The following is an 18,152-nucleotide window of genomic DNA, read 5'->3' as shown; positions in this document are numbered from 1 at the left end:
GGTACTCTAGCACAGCATAAATCGATCCATATCGATGAGAAACCTTCAAAATGTTTCAATTGTGGTAAGAAATTTAAACAAATTAAAAAGTTTAAGTCTCATGAATATATCCGCACTGGTGAACTTCTCACCTGCTGACCCCGGTCAGCTGGGCCTACTCAACTCCCAGCATGCCTAAGCGCCCACGTGAAACCAATGTTTGTTTCGGTAGAGAGGAGTAGAACAGAGGTTTTTCTCATTGGGTGGTGACAAATAATGGGCGATCCCCATTTCGTTGGTTCGTTGCGCAAACTCAAATAAACCTAACAGAAGTACCATTGTTTAGCGCGACGCGATAATTTCAGCCGATTTTGAGCAATTTTATTTTCGTTTTCTGATCATTAATTGCTGAAAAAGCAACATCTTTATATGGTGAATTCGTTATAGAACATAACTATCGTTCAATGAAATAGACATTCGCGATGGTGAGTTTCCCAGAACACATAAAAAAACTGATAACAAATCCAAATGTACATTATGTGTAGGTAATACATCATGTACATAGTGCATTAGTGGTGTAGGGTAGCTTGGGTTTGCCATTACATACATGACATTACTAATTACTAACGACAAAGTAAAAAGGAAAATGGCTCTTTCTCTGAGGGAGATGATTAGAAAAGAAGTGTCTGAGTACACGACTGCAGTGAAACAGGTGGAGCAAACTTTTAAGAGGGCTCCGGATAATCCCGGTAGGACAACTCAGACAGAGACTGACATAACTGAACATAGCCAAAGTGCAAATGAAGCCAGCATCGTGGGTCATGTAAAAAAAGAACTTCCAGATTATGATGAGATGGCTACGAATGACGAGCAGGGATATCATCAATCGGTGGAAGCTGCATCTTATTCTGGCGCGGAAAGAGAACCCGAGCACTTTGACGTCGATTGCGAGACGATCAAAACTGAACAAGAATTTGAAAGTGATGACGAGCTCATATTTCAAGATTCAGTGGAACATTCTCATATGAGAGTTGGTCCATATCCAGTGTCTGAACCACAAAGCTTGGTAGTCGATTGCGAAACGATCAAAACTGAACACGAATCGGTGTGTGAAAGTGATGCAGACCCTGAACTCAATAGCTCAGTCCATGATGGCATGTTGGCTGATTGTTCTCGTGATTCTCTTGACTTGGGGGATGGAGTCTCTAGTCGTGGTGATGCAGCTGTAGTTGGGAAGGTTCTGTTGAGGATTGATGTGGATGATCAGTTATGTGGAGCGGATGTGAAGATGGAACCGGAGGTAAGTAAAATGAGAAAATTCTGCTGGACTTGGCTATGGAGCCCGCCTTTCCTCAGTCAGATACCTTAGGTACCAGTGTGTCTGTTCAATTTTCAGGGCGAAGGTGTCATTTTGAACACGCCTCCCTTAAATGGCTGAGTGAGGGGGGGGGCAGTGGAAATGTTCTAGTAAAATTTTTAATTTGCTGAAAGCTTGTTATCCCCTGTTTTCAGGATTCGATGATTCAACACTGGGAGGTTGATAACACTGGAAATTTAAATATGACTGGAACATCAACTGCCACTGGTGAGTGCTGCTCCTCACACGTCAGTGATTTGCATAAGGTATCATCTTCAACCAGCTATAATTAATGAGTATACCAAAATTAATTAGTACAGCAGTTAATCTCTGATGTATGTGTCCTAATTTTCACATGTCCTTGTCTATTTCCTTTGCAGTCTGTCCCCCTGAAACTGACGAAGACCATTTTATCATCACAAAGAACAAACAGTCAAGTTCGACAGAAAAAGAACAACGAAGTACGCGTAAAAAAACACCATTCAAGTGTAGATATATGTGCACAATATGTCGGACTGTCTTTGAGGAACAAAGTGCTCTAGCAGCACATCAAAATGTTCACAAGGGCAAGAAACTATTCAAGTGTAAAAAATGTGACTTTGTATTCGTTAATCTTGATGAATTAACTGTTCATGAAGAGTTCCATTGTGAGAAACGGTTCAAGTGTGAATTCTGTGACATGGCTTTTCCGAGAAGACGGGATATAGATAGTCACATTTTGACCCACACTGGGGAGAGGCCGTATAAGTGTCAACACTGTACAAAAGATTTTAGAACGAAAGCTGCGTGCACAAAACACGAGTACCAACATTCCAATCTTAAGTTCCAGTGTGAAACTTGTGGGGTGAAATTTGCCATAAAGAACGAGTTAGTAAAACATATCCCTGAAGCGCATGGTCAAAAAGGTTTTCAATGCCGGACGTGTGGTAAGGGTTTTAACAAAAGGGCGCGGTTGCTCGAACACCAACGTGTCCACACTGAGGGTAAAAACCCGCATAAATGTGAAATTTGTGAAAAATCGTTTTCGACGCAAAGCTATCTTCGTTTGCATCGTAAGGGACACGTTGGGGGGCAAAGTTTTGAATGTGGGACTTGTGGAAAAGTCTTTGAGAAAAAGAGAGCTTTAGCAGGGCATGAACTTATCCATACTGGGGAAAGAAAATTCAAGTGTGAAGTGTGTGGAATGGCATTTTCAAAGAAACATGGTTATAATGTGCACATGCTTATCCATACTGGGGAAAAACCATACAAGTGCAGATTCTGTGGAAAAGATTTTCGGCATAAAGCGGGTGTTCGTAGTCATGAAAAGATATGTAAGATTAAACCTGAGGAGACTTTGGCACTGCAGAATGCTGAGGAAACTGAGGTTGAAGTGACTCCTAACCATGGTATGGAAACTGAGGCTGAAGTTGAGGAAACTGAGGCTGAAGTGACTCTGCATATAAAGCCAGGTTAAAGTGTATTATGATTGAAAAAATTGTACGGGATACTTTAAAATAAACCATAAGAAATGAAATGTGGCATTGGTTTTGTATTTAGAAGTTCCCAAGTCAAACTGGAACACATGGGACTGGCCTTGTCCTGTTGCCAGGTACATTGAGGAAAGATGATCAGAATGACGAAATGGACTGCACATAGGAGTCTAACTGTGGTTGGCTGGCACATACATATGTGTGTGTAGTTAGATCCACTGCCAGTTGCCCATCCCAAGAAGACTACTTGTGTGACCACACTATATGCTCTTGTTATGGGTAAAGTTTGTTTTTGTTATGGTGCCAGTCCAGTCAGATTTGCTTGATAAGACACTGTTTAGTTCTAAACTCCTTTCTTGAGTGCCAGGCGCCTGGCAAGAATCCTGTTGTTCCCATCCTAAGGAAATTGAGGTGTGCAGGGCCTGAGAACGAATATCAAGCCCTGATTTCCTCAGAATGAGTTGTACCCTTGTAACAACCAACTGGTCACCTCGGAGACTGTTAAGATTGTTCTTCAACCTTCCTCCTTCCATTCACAAGGCGTATGCCTTAAGCCAGTTGGCCATTGGGATTGGGTCTCTGTCTCTCATTTGCTGTGGAATACTTCTTAGAAAAGTGCAGAAGCAATACCTAGTGCAGAAGCAATGCCTAGAATCCCAAGGAAGTCCACTTATCATCTCGATCTTCCTTTGTAATTGGGAGGGACGAGACCAAACAATGCATGAGAGGAGTATGTATAGGCATTGATTGGGATGAGAGCAGTGGATATAGACAATGGGTATAATGCCAAAGCAGTTCAAATATCATCTCAATCTTCCTTTGTTAGGGGAAGGAAGAGACCCAAACAGTGCATGCGAGCAGTGGATATAGCCAATGGGTAGGATCCCAAGGCCGTCCATTTGTTGTCACAATCTTCCTTTGTAAGGTAGAGGGTACAAGGATGAACACCATGCACAAGAGCAGTGGATTATAGGCAATGGTTTGGGTCTCAAGGCATTCGCCATCTCAATCTTCCTTTGTGAGGGAGAGGGAGCAGGCCAAACACAGTGCATGAGAGTGGTCGTTACAAGCAATGGGTAGGATTCCAAGGCTGTCCATTTGTGATCTCAATCTTCCTTTGTTAGGGGAAGGAAGAGATCGAACAGTGCATGCGAGCAGTGGATATAGCCAATGGGTAGGATCCCAAGGCTGTCCATTTGTGATATCAATCTTCCTTTGTATGAGGGAACGAAGAGACCCAACAGTGCGTGCGTGCAGTAGATATAGCCATTAGATAGGATCCCAAGGCTGTCCATTTGTTGTCCCAATCTTCCTTTGTAAGGTAGAGGGTACAAGGATGAACACCATGCACAAGAGCAGTGGATTATAGGCAATGGTTTGGGTCTCAAGGCATTCCCCATCCCAATCTTCCTTTGTAAGGGAGAGGGAGCAGGCCAAACACAGTGTATGAGAGTGGTGGATACACGCAATGGGTAGGATCCCAAGGCTGTCCATTCGTGATCTCCATCTTCCTTTGTATGGGGGAAGGAAGAGACCGAACAGTGCTTGAGAGCAGTGGATATTGGTTATGGGAAGGATCCCAAGGCAGTCCAATGACTATCTCAATCTTTCTTTGTAGAGGGGAGGGACAAGGACAAACACAGTGCATGAGTACCATTGATCTCAATCTTCCTTTGTATGGGGGAGGGATGAGACTGAACAATGCATGATAGAAGTCAATATCGGGTAGGATCCCAAGGCAGTCCATTTGCATTATCATCCAAATCTTCCTTTGTAAGTTGGAGGTACAAGGTCAAACAGTGAATGAGAGTGGTGAATATAGGAAGTGGGTAGATCTCAAGGCATTCATCACCCTTATTTCCTTTGTAAGGCCGGGGGGGGGGGGGGTTGATTGACGAATGAATCGAAGTTAGTTGTGTTTACAGACTATTTTATTTGATTACTGAATAGAATCCATATACATGTACATGCATCTAATGGTAGAAATTGATGTACTAAGATTTCACAAAAGGCCAACAACATCGAAATGAACAACCAGACCGTCTCAACCTGACAAGCTCAGAGCAACATGTGCCTGAATTTGTTGTGACAGGTCACATCATGGAAAGAGACCTATTACTACCGAGGCTTTACTCGAGGATGATGTCTTCCTTAGTCTAGCCTACTATAAAGACTACTAATTATACATAATGGACAGCATCTGGCAGCGGATGATCATCAGTCTGATGTTGCCTCAGTTCAAAGGCCTTATCGAACGAGTCATCACACTGGTCACAGGCAAAAGGTTTTACTCCAGTATGGATGAACTCATGTTTCCTGAGACTATGTCCCTGGGAAAATGCTTTACTACAAAAAGTGCATTTAAACGGCTTAACCCCTCCATGAGAGAACTTATGCCTTTTAAGATGCGAATTTGTTGAGAAGACCTTATGGCATACGTCACATTCTTTCTCTGGCTGCTTTTGAACGTGCGCTAGCCGCACGTGCGTTTCCAACCCAAAAAGCCGAAAGAACGTCTTGTCGCATATTTCACATTTCAAAGATTTTGTATCTTGGTGGCTAGCGTAAATATGACTACGGGCCGATTCGAACGTTGCGAACGTCATATAACAATGGGGACATTTGTGTGGTTTTTCACCTGTGTGGAGCCTCATATGTTCAATTAAGAAATCATTCTTAACAAATTGTTTCCCGCAAACTTCACACTTCAATTTACAACCGTCGTGCTTCTCTTCCTGGTGTTCCGTCAAAAGGCGTTTTTTTGGAAAAGGTTCGTTGCAGACCCCACATCGGTGGGGCGTCGCACTAGTATGATTGACAGCATGTCGTGCAAGAAGACCACTGTCCATAAACGTTTCTTCACATTTTTCACACTTGAACAACTTTTCAGTTTTATAATGCGTCATTTGGTGTTTTCGGAGATCTGTTGTCAAAACGAAAGCTTCGTCGCACTTCTCGCATTTGAATGGTCTTTCACCAGTATGAGTACGCTTATGATGGACGAGTTGGCAGTTAAGTTTGAACGCTTTGTCACACTCGTCACATCTAAACGGCTTGTCTCCGGTGTGAATTCCTTGATGTTTCGTAAGATTTTCCAAACAAGTGAATGACTTGTAACACTTGTCGCAAGGGAAGGGTAGACGTTCCAGACTACCGCTCGGCCCCGTATGAATTTTTTGATGCTCGGCGAGATCACCTGGCCTCAGAAACGCCCTATTGCACCGATCGCATAAATATTGTTTTTCAGTCAGATGAGCGACTTGATGTTTCACGAGTTCAGTGGGTAGTCTGAATGACAGACCACACTGGTCACATTTTATTGGTTTTTCTCCCGTATGCAGGCGCTTATGATGAATGAGTGATCGACTCAATTTGAATGCTCGGTCGCACTGGTCACATTTATACGGGTTGGGATCGCCTTTGTGGACGTCTTGGTGTTTAACAAGATCGTCGTGGCATGTGAACGATTCATAACACTTGACACAAGGGAAAGGCTTGCGCCCTGGCCTACCACACGTATAAGCTTTTTGGTGTTGTGCAAGAGCGTTTAGCCCAGAGAAAGCGTGGTTACACTTGTCGCAAACGAATGATTTTCTTTCGAAATGTGTACGTCTATGGTTTGCAAGAGAGACACTTTCAATAAAAGTTCCACTGCACTGGTCACATTGATAATGTCCCTCCAGGTCATGACCGGATCGAAGCGGCTCATGTCCGATGTCACTGCTAGCTCCTTCTGAGTAATCCTTCTTTGAAAAGCTCTGCTGTAGCATGCAACGTTTTGGACAATGTGATTCTTTTCCAACTGAAATGAATCAAAACACAGATTGAAAGTAGAGAATGTTAACACTTTTCTATTACATCTCAAGATATGGATGGCGCAATCGAGTTGCACCTGATGCATCAGATTCGACGGAAGATAGTTTTCAATATGTTTCGTTCGGACAACTCATTAAATTTTAGGTGCAATAGAATTGAGCACAGCACTGTTGGGACTCAGTACTAAAATTGAGATGGTTGGGTGGAGCTCAAAATCCAACATTTTAGCTTCACCCCTGACTCGATTCTTGAACTGAGACCTACCGGTGCAATTCTTTTGGTGGCAGGTCATTTGCAATATCAACTACATCAATAATTATAATAACAACAGAAGCGTTTTATTACAAAATGTGATAACTGATACAAAACAATTTTATACTGCACCAATGTCAGATGAATGAGTTCACTGGCCGTCTTGAGCGACTGGTCAAATTGGTCATAGGCAAATGGTCTTTCTCCTGTGTGAATATATATTCTCCATGTTTGTAAACGGAATGCCTTTTCGCAAACAATTTGCTACAGAAAATACATTTTAAGGATTAAAATCACACCTCCATGGGCGAATATATGGCTTTTTAAAAAGATGACAAGTTTTGGAACAAATCCTGATGGCTTGTGTCCCATTATATTGTTGGTTTCACAGACTTTTTGGTACGCTTACACTTATGTTTCTTCAGATTATGTCTTCGTGTATACCCTAAGCCACACCGGACACAGACCCATGGTTTTGTACCAGCATGGACCTGCTCATGCTTTTTGAGATAAGACAAACGTTGAAATGACTTCTCACAGTCTTTGTTGGTGCACTTAAATGGCTTTTCTCCGCCATGAACAGCTTTTTGGTGAGTCAAGTAACGGGAATAAGCTGAAAACGTCCTTGAACACAAGTCACAAACCACTGCCTCTTCAACACTGTGCGCCCTCCGCATGTGAATATCCAACCCAAAACCTGTCGAGAAGGATTTCTCACAGCGCTCGCATGAAAATTCCTTTTGTTCAGAGTGATATTTTTTCATATGATTTCTCAGTACGCTGGACACCGCAAATGCCATAGAACACTGCTGACACTGATAAGGCGTTTCTCCAGTATGAAAACGCATGTGGTCGACCAAGAGATACTTTTTCCCAAATCTTATCTGGCAAACGTTGCATTCAAATTCCTTGTCTTTGTGAATTTTCTCCTGGTGTTCCCGGAGGTGAAATTCCTGTCGAAAAGTTTTAATACATTTGTCACATGAAAAATATCGGTTTTTATTTTCCATGTCAGAATGGATGGCAAGATGTGTTTGTAACATAAATTTCCGTAGAAATGATTTATCGCAATGGCGGCATTTCCATGGTCCTTCACCCGTGTGGCTATAGAGATGATCATCGAGTCCAGGTCGTCTGCTGAATAATTTACCGCAGTATTTACAAACGTATCGTCTCCACCCCCTGTGGCTTTTTTTATGTTCATGCAACCTCTCCTCACAGGGGAATTCCTGATCACAGAACTCGCACACCAAATAATCAACTGAATTGTCCTTTTTGGGTGATTTTTCTGATCTGGAGCATTCCGGGTTTCGAATGCCTGAATTGCCAATTTCGAGTTGTTTATGACCGCCTGAATTGCCTATTTGAAATTGAAGTTGTTTAGAACCACCTGAATTGCCTATTTGAAGTTGTTTAGGAACACCTGTGTTGTCTATTTGAAGTTGTTTGTGATTGCCAGAACTTCCTTTTTCATGTTGTTTATGACCGCCTGAATTGCCTATTTGAAATTTAAGCTCTTTAGCACCACCTGAATTGCCTATTGGAAGCTGTTTACTACCGCTTGAAAAGCCGACTTCAATATGTTTTTCTGATCTGGAGCACTCTGGGTCATGTCTGGGCACTGCAACGAGAAAAGATTGCCAGCATAACTTCAGAGTGCTCCAATCAAAAGGGATCATTATTAACCTTGTAAGTTGGCCTTCTGAAGCATTTGTGGACCGCTAGGCGGTGTTTAAATCATTCACTTTGGGAGATGTAACTGTCTTTCAGCCACTGCTGTTCCCAATTTTTAAACTCATTAACCCTTTCTCTAACTACTATATGCCATTTGTCTTCCTGGCACGCTTTACTTACCTAGAGTTTGGTCCACAGGATCTAGTTCCCCTGCTTCATTCAAGGCCCAGTGTTGGGAAGAAGTACCCTAGAAATTAAACAGATGAAAAAGAACTAATGCAATTTGAGAAAAACTAAGAAGTGGGTTAAATTTGGCCAAAAATTATGCTACGACATAAGAGGCAACTAAGGAAGATAACATTTGTGTAACATTGGAGAACACCAAGGTTTGGACAGGATTCAAATCCACAAGAATGAGGTTGACAGACAAGCATTCTACCAACAGAGCTAAGGAGAACTTCCTTAAAAGCTAGGACTTGTACAGTGCGTCTTTAACAACATTTTCTCGCTCGATACTTTTCTCAAATCATAGAGAAGAGAAGTTCACAAAATTATAACTTACACCAACAACTTCACTGAGGATATCATCAATATGGTTACCGATACTGTTCTCCTCGGGATCAGTCAATACCTGACCATGTAGTGGATCAAAAACGTCGATTTTCAGTTGTCCTCTGCCACGTACAATCTCATCAGCTTCAGGCATCCAATGAACAGGTTGATCAACTTCTGCTTTCACCATATCATGGACAGAATCATTTCCATAATTTAAGTACTGCATATCATCATCAGAAACGGGTTCAGATTTTACTCTCACATTGTTTTCATCTTCTAAATCTGAGTCATATTCTTTGAATGTATGATCATCGTTCTCATCTGATTTGACCTTGACCTCATCACGATCAGTCCCCGTCTCATCAGAAGGATACCCATCGTCAGATTCTGTTTTTATACCAGAACATTCAACATCTTCATCGTCATGTGATTCGACCTCCATTTCTAGACACTCCTCCATTTCTCTTTATAACTTTACTGCATCATGAGTATCCAATGAGATCACTTGAATTGAGTACTGTACAGGTGTTGTGAAATATAAGTTTGGCAGTTAGCTCATCTTCCAGCAGTCAGCACTGCACTGGAACCTGAAATGAAGGACAAAAACGTTGACGCAAGCCCGAAAGGGTCGTTCCACACAGACGACGGTATATGCCATTACAAAAAATGATGTGGACGCTTGCTCATTTTCGCTGTTATCGGTAAACGGGAATCGTGGAAATAACCTGTATTTTTTCTTGTGGGACACCCTGTATGTATAATTTCCAAACCAGAAAAAGCTGAAAGAAAACAACCGATTCCTAAGTCGTAAATACCTAAATGGCAAGTTCACAGTTTAAAATATATTCTTTAACTGACCTTACATCTTATCGCCAAAAGATTTGCGACATCAGCATCTGGATTAAGTCACAAACTTTGTTTTTATTTCGGATAATTCAGAAACAAAAACAAAATATATTTTCACGATCTGCTACTTCGGATTTGTACCATGCATGGGCTTACGGAATTTACCAGAACGATGATACGGCAAAGCGCCAAGGTTTATGTTGCATAGCAGAACGACGAAGCGAAACACGAACGGGATAGGCCGAATTGCAGTGTACATGTTGCTGTCAGTGGTTCAGAGGGAACCAATCGAGGTGACTTGTGGGGCATGGAGAATCAGCACCACAATTCCCGAGGGCATGTCTCGGTTCGAGCAGGGAGTTAGGCCTCGTCCAGGATTGCGAAACCAGCCAGTTCGTCACAACGGGTGATATGAATAAAGACGAGCAAATGCTTTTTTCTAAAACTCCACGTACATTTACACTAGGCCTTTCTGTACAAAATTGAAGTAAAAGCATTCGCTAGTCTTTATTCATATCACCCAACGACGCTTCATCAAGTCAGTTCTGCAGTTGATGATTGGCATAAGTCCCCTGCTCTTAAGAGCGGGGACCCTGACTTGCTGCTTTCTTGAAATTTCTCCGAAGACGTCTGTCTTCTGCACCATCGTCAGTGAACTCCGGTTGGACTCCAATGCAGCCCATTTCATTTCGTCATCCTGATCGTCCTTCCTCTACCAGCAGGCGACAGGACGAGACCGGTCTAGTGCGTCCGGAGTGTATAACTCCGGTTAATTGCTTTCTACGGCCTTTTAAACATTCAATCATGAGGAAATCAGGGGTTGATATTCGCTTCACTGGCCCTGCGCACTGAGTAAAAGGAAGGATGTGTATAATATTGACTTTCAACAGAAGCATCGCAATGGCAAATGGGCCACTGTTATGTAATAAAACTGGAAAAAAACGCGTTACGCAACAACTTGTCCAAACACGAGACAAAGCTAATTTGACTTACGAATACCACTTATGGAGGGCAAGGGTCGTGTTGACGGATGGAGGGTCACAATGTTAACGTGGGAAAGTGATTATCACAACAGCAAATTGACTAAAACTGTGCAGTCGGTGTCGAGTCAACTACATGTATTTTGCTTTCTGCGCCAGAATTCTGATTGTGCGACGTCTGCAGGGAGGACATTTTCTTTCTCATTATCCCCTCGAATGGAGAGGAATTCAGTTGAAATAAACTCCAAGTTCTAATCTTTTTAACTAAAGATGCCACATTTCTTGGAAGATTTATAGATACGCGATGAAGATGACTTTCGAACCGCACCTTTTTGCGTTTTTTGCCGGGCTTTTTTCGCTTCATGGTTCCGCAGCTCTGAATAGCTCAACTGCAACTCAGGAGAGGTTCTTCTACGCCTCCTATTGGCAAGAGGAGTACATATCAGGACCGTATTTGGCTGAACTGGTTGATACTAATATGGTTCTGACGCAATGTGCCGTTGCCTGTCTGGGGCAAAGCAACTGCACCTCCTTTAATTACGTATCTGCGGAGGGAAGATGCCAAATGTCAAGTTCTGTGTTTGATCCTTGTTTGAAGAATGCGACACTGACGAGGGAGAATGGGACATACCATTTTTCGACGGCTCAGGTGGAGAGTAAGTATATTGTTGGCAAGACTCCAGCGCATTCAATTTCGTCATACTGATCGTCACCGGACGACCGGCCGAGGCCGGTCCACTGCATCCGGAGTGTTAGCATTAGCATAAGCATAACAGTAACAATCAACATAGGCTACGGTCCGCTACAGTCATTTTTTCATTCATTTTAATCAATTTAGGCAAACCCCAGTGCTGCGCCGAGTATCAATATCTGAACCAGCTGACTACTCTGCCAGACGGCAACTACACCCTGCATCCTGGAACGCCCAAGACAGACCCTGTGGAGATGTATTGCTATCAAGACGCGGCTGAACTGACCGGTTATAAAGAATTCATCAACCTCTCTCCCAGGAGCATCAATAACAACCAGGTGCCCGCGGGTGATGACCCCGAATGGAAGAATAGAGGTGGAACCTGGTTCACCAAGGTTAGGATTAACACAGCGGTAGGTATGGCGAGATAGGTTTAGAAACGACACGCCTGAAATTTGCCTGGCGGTTTATTTATTATTACCGATAAGGTTTTGTATCATCATTTTGGAGCTTTGTTCAGGCATCAACGTCAGGATCGGCAGAGCAGTTATACTAATGAGAATGGTCGGGGCGATACCGATGCTTTAATATTGTTGGAGAGTAACTCTAAAGGTGTTTTAATAGCCCCTCTTAATGTGTTGTCGTTATTTCATCACAGACCTTGGCCGTTATTGATGATGACTATACGTTCGCGACCCTGTATGGAGACCTTGGACCTACTATGCACGGATTCGGAAGGGCGGGTGGTTGCACAGCTGGTCTAGATGGCTATTTCTTCATCGATTTGAGAGGGACACAATTTCAGATACGGGAAGGGGTAAGGGACCAAAATATCATTTCGAGTAATTTTTCTTCTAAGATTCACCATTCTATTGCATTTCCTCATGAATTCACCATTCCTGCATTTCCTCTTGGATTCACCATACCTGCATTTCCTCTTGCATTCACCATTTTTGGATTCCTCTTGAATTCTCCACTTTACTTTCATTTCCTCTTGGATTCACCATTATTCTTTCATTTCAGACGGAGTGGGTTTCTGGTGGCTACAGACCGCAGATGGGCGTTATCTCCATGACGCACAACAGGCAATGTGTCTACTTAAAGTGTGACGGTTATTGTGGGACTTGTTATGCTGCGGGAGGACTTTTTCTACAGCTGTACACTTCTCCATCACCATCAACATCACCAGAATCCGCGCCAAGACTAGTTTTTAACACCCTGCATTGATTTATCAATAACTTCATGACCACACCAACCGGAGGGTATACTGGGCGAACCTGCCGAAGTCGGGTCGAAGCAACAACATTACACGGCCTAATCAGAGAAAAACCTCCTTCAGTGCCGGTGTAGAAGTGTGGAATGTCCTAGGATGGAATGTCCGGGAAACAAACGATTCTTTTATGAGCTTGGCCTCTATAGAATCATATCCTACAATACGTCAGGATATGAATAGGGTTTTTCCGTGGGGACATTTTCTACTTCTACACGCATAAGACCTGGGATTCTGTTTTTCACATCTTTCCGCGACTTGCAACACCGATATGTCACCTACCACATCCTTTCTGCATTGCTGGCTACCAACACATATCGGTCATGATCTAATTTATTGTACAAAGTTCAATAAATGTTACACACACTGTATGCTGAAACATGCTTATCTTTAGTTTCAACTTTGCTGTATATAGTGAGTGGTGGCGCTGCAGTGTCAATGGACCGCTCAGGCCAGGTACCTACCTATCGGCGTATATGTACGTGTCTTTGAAGCTGGTGATGGTTTTTCCGCTTTCGCCGCCCACAACAGCAGGGAAAGGGGAAATCACGCAACTTTCGAAGGCGTTTGCTTGTAAGTTAATGATGGGGCAAGCGTAACAGGCCAACAAGCATGTAAAAGAGGAAAAACTGCGACGGCAAACAGAAGTGGAATCTCTACGATTTCCTACGACCGCGAGATATCAGATAAACTTCTTGACGAAATTGTCGTCCGCTGATGCAGTATAAAAGAAAGTTAATAGCATTATTGAAATAGTTTATTAAGTTAGTTACACAATGGGCCAAGATGAAGATTGCAAGTTGTCGGCCTTCAGGTTTTACCGCCATGATAAAATAGATCACATTGGGCAGAGTCAGTAGGACGAACATTAGGCTGACGGTGATGAGCACGGTTGTCATACTGGTAACGCCTGCTGTCCCCACAGAGCTCCGAGGTAGCTGTCGCATACGTTCCCTCTGTACGACTTTATAGAAAAAAAGACACATTTCAGGCTATTGTGACGAAGATAGGAAGACCCGAATAGGCAAGAAAGTCCATCCAGGCCCAAACTTTTATCCAGAATGTCCAATAAGCGTACGTGTCCCAGCCGCAATTACCGTTATAGTGTCTGGTATTATCTCATGATCCCTCGCCTTTAAACGCGACAAGGAAGTGAACAGTATTTTCTAAAGAGGTAAGCGCCTTGGCTTGACACACTGGCTTTTCAACCCGAATAATATCAGGACGTGGACCATCGCATTTAATCTGTTCATAAATATCTATTCTCAGAATTGAGTGAGGTTTGTAATGGCGCAAATATCGGCCTAATCGTCAAACTATCTAAATCACTTTAATCACTGAACATTGGCAATGATAATTCGAGATAGGTCAATAGCAATAATCAATGTACGAACATGACGGCCATACCGCTATGTAGAGTTTTCCTGGTTATCTGTATTTCACTATGTTTGCAACAAATCCGTAAGTATTGTTTTAAACTGTCATTTTGTCCAAATTTCCTTTGACTGAACATCATTTTGAAGCATTTCGCACGATACTCTCTCTGATAGGCTTTTACCGACAATTTTGCAGACTTCGCCGAAGGACTACGACCAGGGTCCGCCACGAACACTCACTCATGTGGTCACATCAGAGCGGTTCCTCAGCGTCTCCGAAGTGCCACACATATGGGAGGGAGTGGGCTTGGCAGTTTCTACCAGAAGTACACTGAAGCATACGGCATTCCGATTCTTGGTAAGCTTTGCTCTTTTAAAATAAAGCCAGTCATAGATGCAAACTGAGGATGAGAAATGCATTGTGTGCCAGCATCAACTCCTGATTTCCTCAGAATGCAGCAGATGTGATGCTTGGTTAGAAATAATACAGCGATTTAACACCAGCCATCCGAAGTGATTCCTCTCATGGTTCCACGTAATAACAGATAAGTGATGATATGACCAACCGATTGGCTAAATTTCGTAACAGTTTACCATTGAAGTTCTTGGTGATTTTAAGTAGAGGCGGACTCTGCGCAAATTGTGGAAATAACGGAAACTGCTTTTGATGTGGCATTCGGATTCATCCATCAAACTGCAATGCTTCAGTACTCAAGCCAGATCAGTTGGCATTCGCAAATCTGCAACAAAACACCATGTGATAAATTTCAGGATCCCGTTACCTTTCTGACGATGCCTTGAAGCGCGCCTGCTACGTGGTTCGCTTCCTTATGGCTGATCGTGCAGATGTCAGACAGTCCTACTACCGCTACTACGGCCGATTCGCCCTGATGGGCGAGAGGGAAGTGACCACGGACATCCCGGAACACCGCAGCCTCGGCGCTTGGTGGAACCAAAGGGCGCGCGGCCTTGGGGCGACTGAATACCGACCAGTGTCAACTGGTGGAGAAGAAAATGCTCTCTGTAGGAAATCCGACAGGTAAACATGTATTTTTGTGAATGGTTTGAAAGAGCTTGACGTTAGTATACCTCATAGACAGATCAAACAAATGAATGGTTTGACGTGTATATACGTCCGGCAGTCTTGGCTCTGGAAGTGGTTCAATCGACTTTATGATCTCTCTCATTATCGAAGATGTCCGAGAGAATAAAAAAAAATTTCATGCCAGTGAGCTTTCTGTTCAATATGATTCGCTAAAATCGACATCACAGTCATTAAATGATCAAAAGAAGCTAATATCGTTTTAATCTTCAGATATTCAGTAGAAGACATCATATTGCACGAGTTCTCCCATGGTGTCCACATCCTTGGAGCCAACAAGGTCATCAGTGGATTCAACAACCGTGTGATCAGTTTGTACAACAGGGCGAAGCGGACGGGTCTATGGAGGAGCACCTACGCTATGAGCACAGACAAGGAATACTTTGTGAGTATATTGTTATCCAAGGACTTTTAAAACGAAGTACATAAGCAAGCCTGTGGGGATCGTTTTAGACCTGACCAGTGCAAAAAGCAAGATGGAGGAGCATATTCTTCCTCAGTGTTCTTCTTCATTAGCGGAAGGAGAATGAGAGTTTTCACGATCCAGTTATGTACTCACGAATATTTCTTTTGCTTATATTCTAATGAATTTGACCACTCCCTCAGATTATTTATAAAACAGACTGACTGCACCTCACAGTTCTCTTTGCGCTGATGATACCCATGTGCACTAATATAAAAACAAGATGATCGGACTTCGACTTCTGTCTGGTTTCCAAATGGTCAGAATTCTACTTGATATTACATGTATCTTCATTTCACTCGCAGGCTGAAGGTGTACAGAGTTACTTCAATGCCAACGCCTATGCCAACCCACCCAATGGCATCCACAACCACGTCAACACCCGCGCCAAACTACAGAGCTACGACCCTGCCCTGTACAACCTCGTCAGGGAGATGCTGCCGTGTGGAAACCAATACATTTCAAGGTGTCCTAACGAGAGGACAATGGCTCAACTACGACGTAAGTTGATTATTTGAACGACACTTCGACAAACGAATTCTTACCTCGTCGTATCAATGGTACATGAATTTATAATAGTACCACAAGAATTACACTTCTTCTTAATTCTAACTTTTTCAGAAGCAGAACTCAACCAAAATCTTAAGATGGACTGCACAGGTGGAGGAACTGGTGGAGGTACCGGTGGAGGTGGTACTGGTGGCGGTACCGGTGGCGGTACTGGTGGCGGTACTGGTGGCGGTACTGGTGGCGGTACTGGTGGCGGTACTGGTGGAGGCGGCACTGGAGGAGGCGGTGGTGGTACCGGAGGCGGTACCACTTGCACCGACAATAACCAATACTGTAACTACTGGTCCCGTAACAACTATTGCAGCCGCGACTATCTGAAGAAGAACTGCAAGAAGAGTTGTAACCTGTGTGGGGGTGGCGGCGGCGGAGGTGGAGGGGGATCTATCGGTAGGTAGCGAGTGGGGAGGGGGGGGAAATAACATTTTTTGACTCCTTGGGGCCTTTGGCCCCTCGCTACTCCCTCTACGCCCCTGAGGTTTGTCCGAGGTTTTTATGGAGTTGCGTGGTTTACGTAGTCGGCCACATCACTGAAGTTTAGCAATGCCGAGAGCGGTGAATGGGTTGGATGGGTAACCGAGAATCTTAAACAATATTCTATTTGCAGGCTGCCAAGATGGTCACACGAACTGTGTCTCATGGGCGAGTAGAGGCGAATGCAACAGAAACCCAGGTTACATGTTGGTCAACTGTAAAAGGAGTTGCAACAAATGCCCAAGCGGAGACGATCACGCCATACCCGAGGATTGCCATGACAACAGCCTGCACTGTTGGACCTGGGCACGAAATGGCGAGTGTGAAAACAACCCAGACGATATGCTGCGAAATTGCAAAAGAAGTTGCAACGCGTGTTTGAGCTTCTTTGAAGACTCTGGCGACGCTGAAGCCCATGATATTGATGCTTTGTACGAACCGCTTCCGCACGTGGACAGGCTCCAGCCCGTGTCAGAGGAGGCTGGACTTGACCAAGGGGTCGAAACGGGATATCTGGTTGCAGAAAGATGGTATTACACTCAGGAGATGTAAAACGTGAATATGCTTAATACGCGGATGTAGTGCAGTTTTGAGCGCAGCGCTTTTGCAACATGCTTTTGTGTCTGCGTCGTAAACAATTCAACCCAAGTTACAATTTCATCTGCACCATGATTAAATTAAATTTGAAATTTGAAATTTGAAATTTGAAAATTTGAAAATTTGAAATTTGAAATTGAAATTAAATTTTGAAATTGACTTTGGAATTCCATGCGAACTCACCTCAGGGTTTGTTGATGATGGCAGTGCCTTTCAAAGACTTTCTCAATGCAGTATGGAAAAGAACAAGGAATAACTTCGGACAAAATCATGTTGTTTTCTAGGTCTTATTAAGCATAACCTTAGTCTGAATACGATAATTTCTAAAGCGGACAATCCACTCTCGTGATTTATGCCGGCAGCAGCTTTGCGGTGGCTTGGACTTCAAATCGAAGAAGTGGATTCCTGGTGCAATGGTTTTGAGCATGTTGTTAGGAAAGTTGATAAAGGATGCCTTCCTTGTATATAAATACACGGAGATTCGGGGTATAACCAAAAACATTACACCAGCATTCGCCACTTTTCTCATGCGGGAACTTGATACTCCCGATTAGGTTTTGACGAATCAGAAGACCTGTATTATCCGTGTCCAGCTGAAACAGCATGGACTATAGAACTTACAGGGCTTCTGATTGGCTAATACCTTCAAGGAGGTCCAATATTCTTTCTTGTTTGAGGAAA

General features: G+C 43.3%; 3 protein-coding genes across 4 annotated transcripts; 2 read left to right on the top strand and 1 right to left on the bottom strand.

Moving 5' to 3' along the window:
• Window positions 1-339: 339 nt before the first annotated feature.
• Window positions 340-2,831, top strand: LOC135494807 (zinc finger protein 502-like). The gene is made up of 3 exons (XM_064783094.1): window positions 340-1,279; window positions 1,492-1,564; window positions 1,717-2,831. The coding sequence occupies exons 1-3, from the start codon at window positions 587-589 to the stop codon at window positions 2,790-2,792; spliced, it is 1,842 nt and encodes a 613-aa protein (XP_064639164.1). The 5' UTR covers window positions 340-586; the 3' UTR covers window positions 2,793-2,831.
• A 1,912-nt stretch (window positions 2,832-4,743) lies between these two features.
• Window positions 4,744-10,063, bottom strand: LOC135495076 (zinc finger protein 271-like). 2 transcript variants are annotated; one of them, XM_064783495.1, is made up of 4 exons: window positions 9,964-10,063; window positions 9,113-9,692; window positions 8,731-8,797; window positions 4,744-6,610 (listed from the first exon to the last, which is right to left on the bottom strand). In XM_064783495.1, exons 2-4 carry the CDS (start codon window positions 9,563-9,565, stop codon window positions 4,989-4,991), a joined length of 2,142 nt encoding a protein of 713 aa, XP_064639565.1. In that variant the 5' UTR covers window positions 9,566-9,692; window positions 9,964-10,063; the 3' UTR covers window positions 4,744-4,988. The 2 variants fall into 2 exon arrangements, with proteins under 2 accessions (XP_064639565.1, XP_064639566.1); XM_064783496.1 differs by having other exon boundaries at window positions 6,500-8,497.
• Window positions 10,064-14,034: 3,971 nt separating this feature from the next.
• On the top strand, window positions 14,035-18,103 carry LOC135494449 (uncharacterized). Its single transcript, XM_064782435.1, has 7 exons — window positions 14,035-14,353; window positions 14,465-14,626; window positions 15,040-15,307; window positions 15,584-15,755; window positions 16,139-16,334; window positions 16,455-16,790; window positions 17,008-18,103. Exons 1-7 carry the CDS (start codon window positions 14,287-14,289, stop codon window positions 17,424-17,426), a joined length of 1,620 nt encoding a protein of 539 aa, XP_064638505.1. The 5' UTR covers window positions 14,035-14,286; the 3' UTR covers window positions 17,427-18,103.
• The last annotated feature ends 49 nt before the right edge of the window (window positions 18,104-18,152 follow it).

Source organism: Lineus longissimus, chromosome 10, assembly GCF_910592395.1.
Source record: "Lineus longissimus chromosome 10, tnLinLong1.2, whole genome shotgun sequence".
NCBI lineage: Eukaryota > Metazoa > Nemertea > Pilidiophora > Heteronemertea > Lineidae > Lineus > Lineus longissimus.
The sequence above is the reverse complement of the archived record's forward strand: the minus strand, read 5'-3'. Positions and strand labels throughout refer to the sequence as shown.

Bases quoted from the DNA above. Each gene is read 5' to 3' on its own strand.
- LOC135494807 (XM_064783094.1), top strand. From the start codon at position 587: ATGACATTACTAATTACTAACGACAAAGTAAAAAGGAAAATGGCTCTT. The intron at 1,280-1,491 runs GTAAGTAAAATG...CCCTGTTTTCAG, and splicing joins ATGTGAAGATGGAACCGGAG to GATTCGATGATTCAACACTG. The intron at 1,565-1,716 runs GTGAGTGCTGCT...TTTCCTTTGCAG, and splicing joins TGGAACATCAACTGCCACTG to TCTGTCCCCCTGAAACTGAC.
- LOC135494449 (XM_064782435.1), top strand. From the start codon at position 14,287: ATGACGGCCATACCGCTATGTAGAGTTTTCCTGGTTATCTGTATTTCA. The intron at 16,335-16,454 runs GTAAGTTGATTA...TAACTTTTTCAG, and splicing joins GACAATGGCTCAACTACGAC to AAGCAGAACTCAACCAAAAT. The intron at 16,791-17,007 runs GTAGGTAGCGAG...TTCTATTTGCAG, and splicing joins AGGTGGAGGGGGATCTATCG to GCTGCCAAGATGGTCACACG.
- LOC135495076 (XM_064783495.1), bottom strand. From the start codon at position 9,565: ATGGAGGAGTGTCTAGAAATGGAGGTCGAATCACATGACGATGAAGAT. The intron at 8,798-9,112 runs GTAAGTTATAAT...TTTAATTTCTAG, and splicing joins TCCTCAGTGAAGTTGTTGGT to GGTACTTCTTCCCAACACTG. The intron at 6,611-8,730 runs GTAAGTAAAGCG...GATTCATTTCAG, and splicing joins TCCTGTGGACCAAACTCTAG to TTGGAAAAGAATCACATTGT.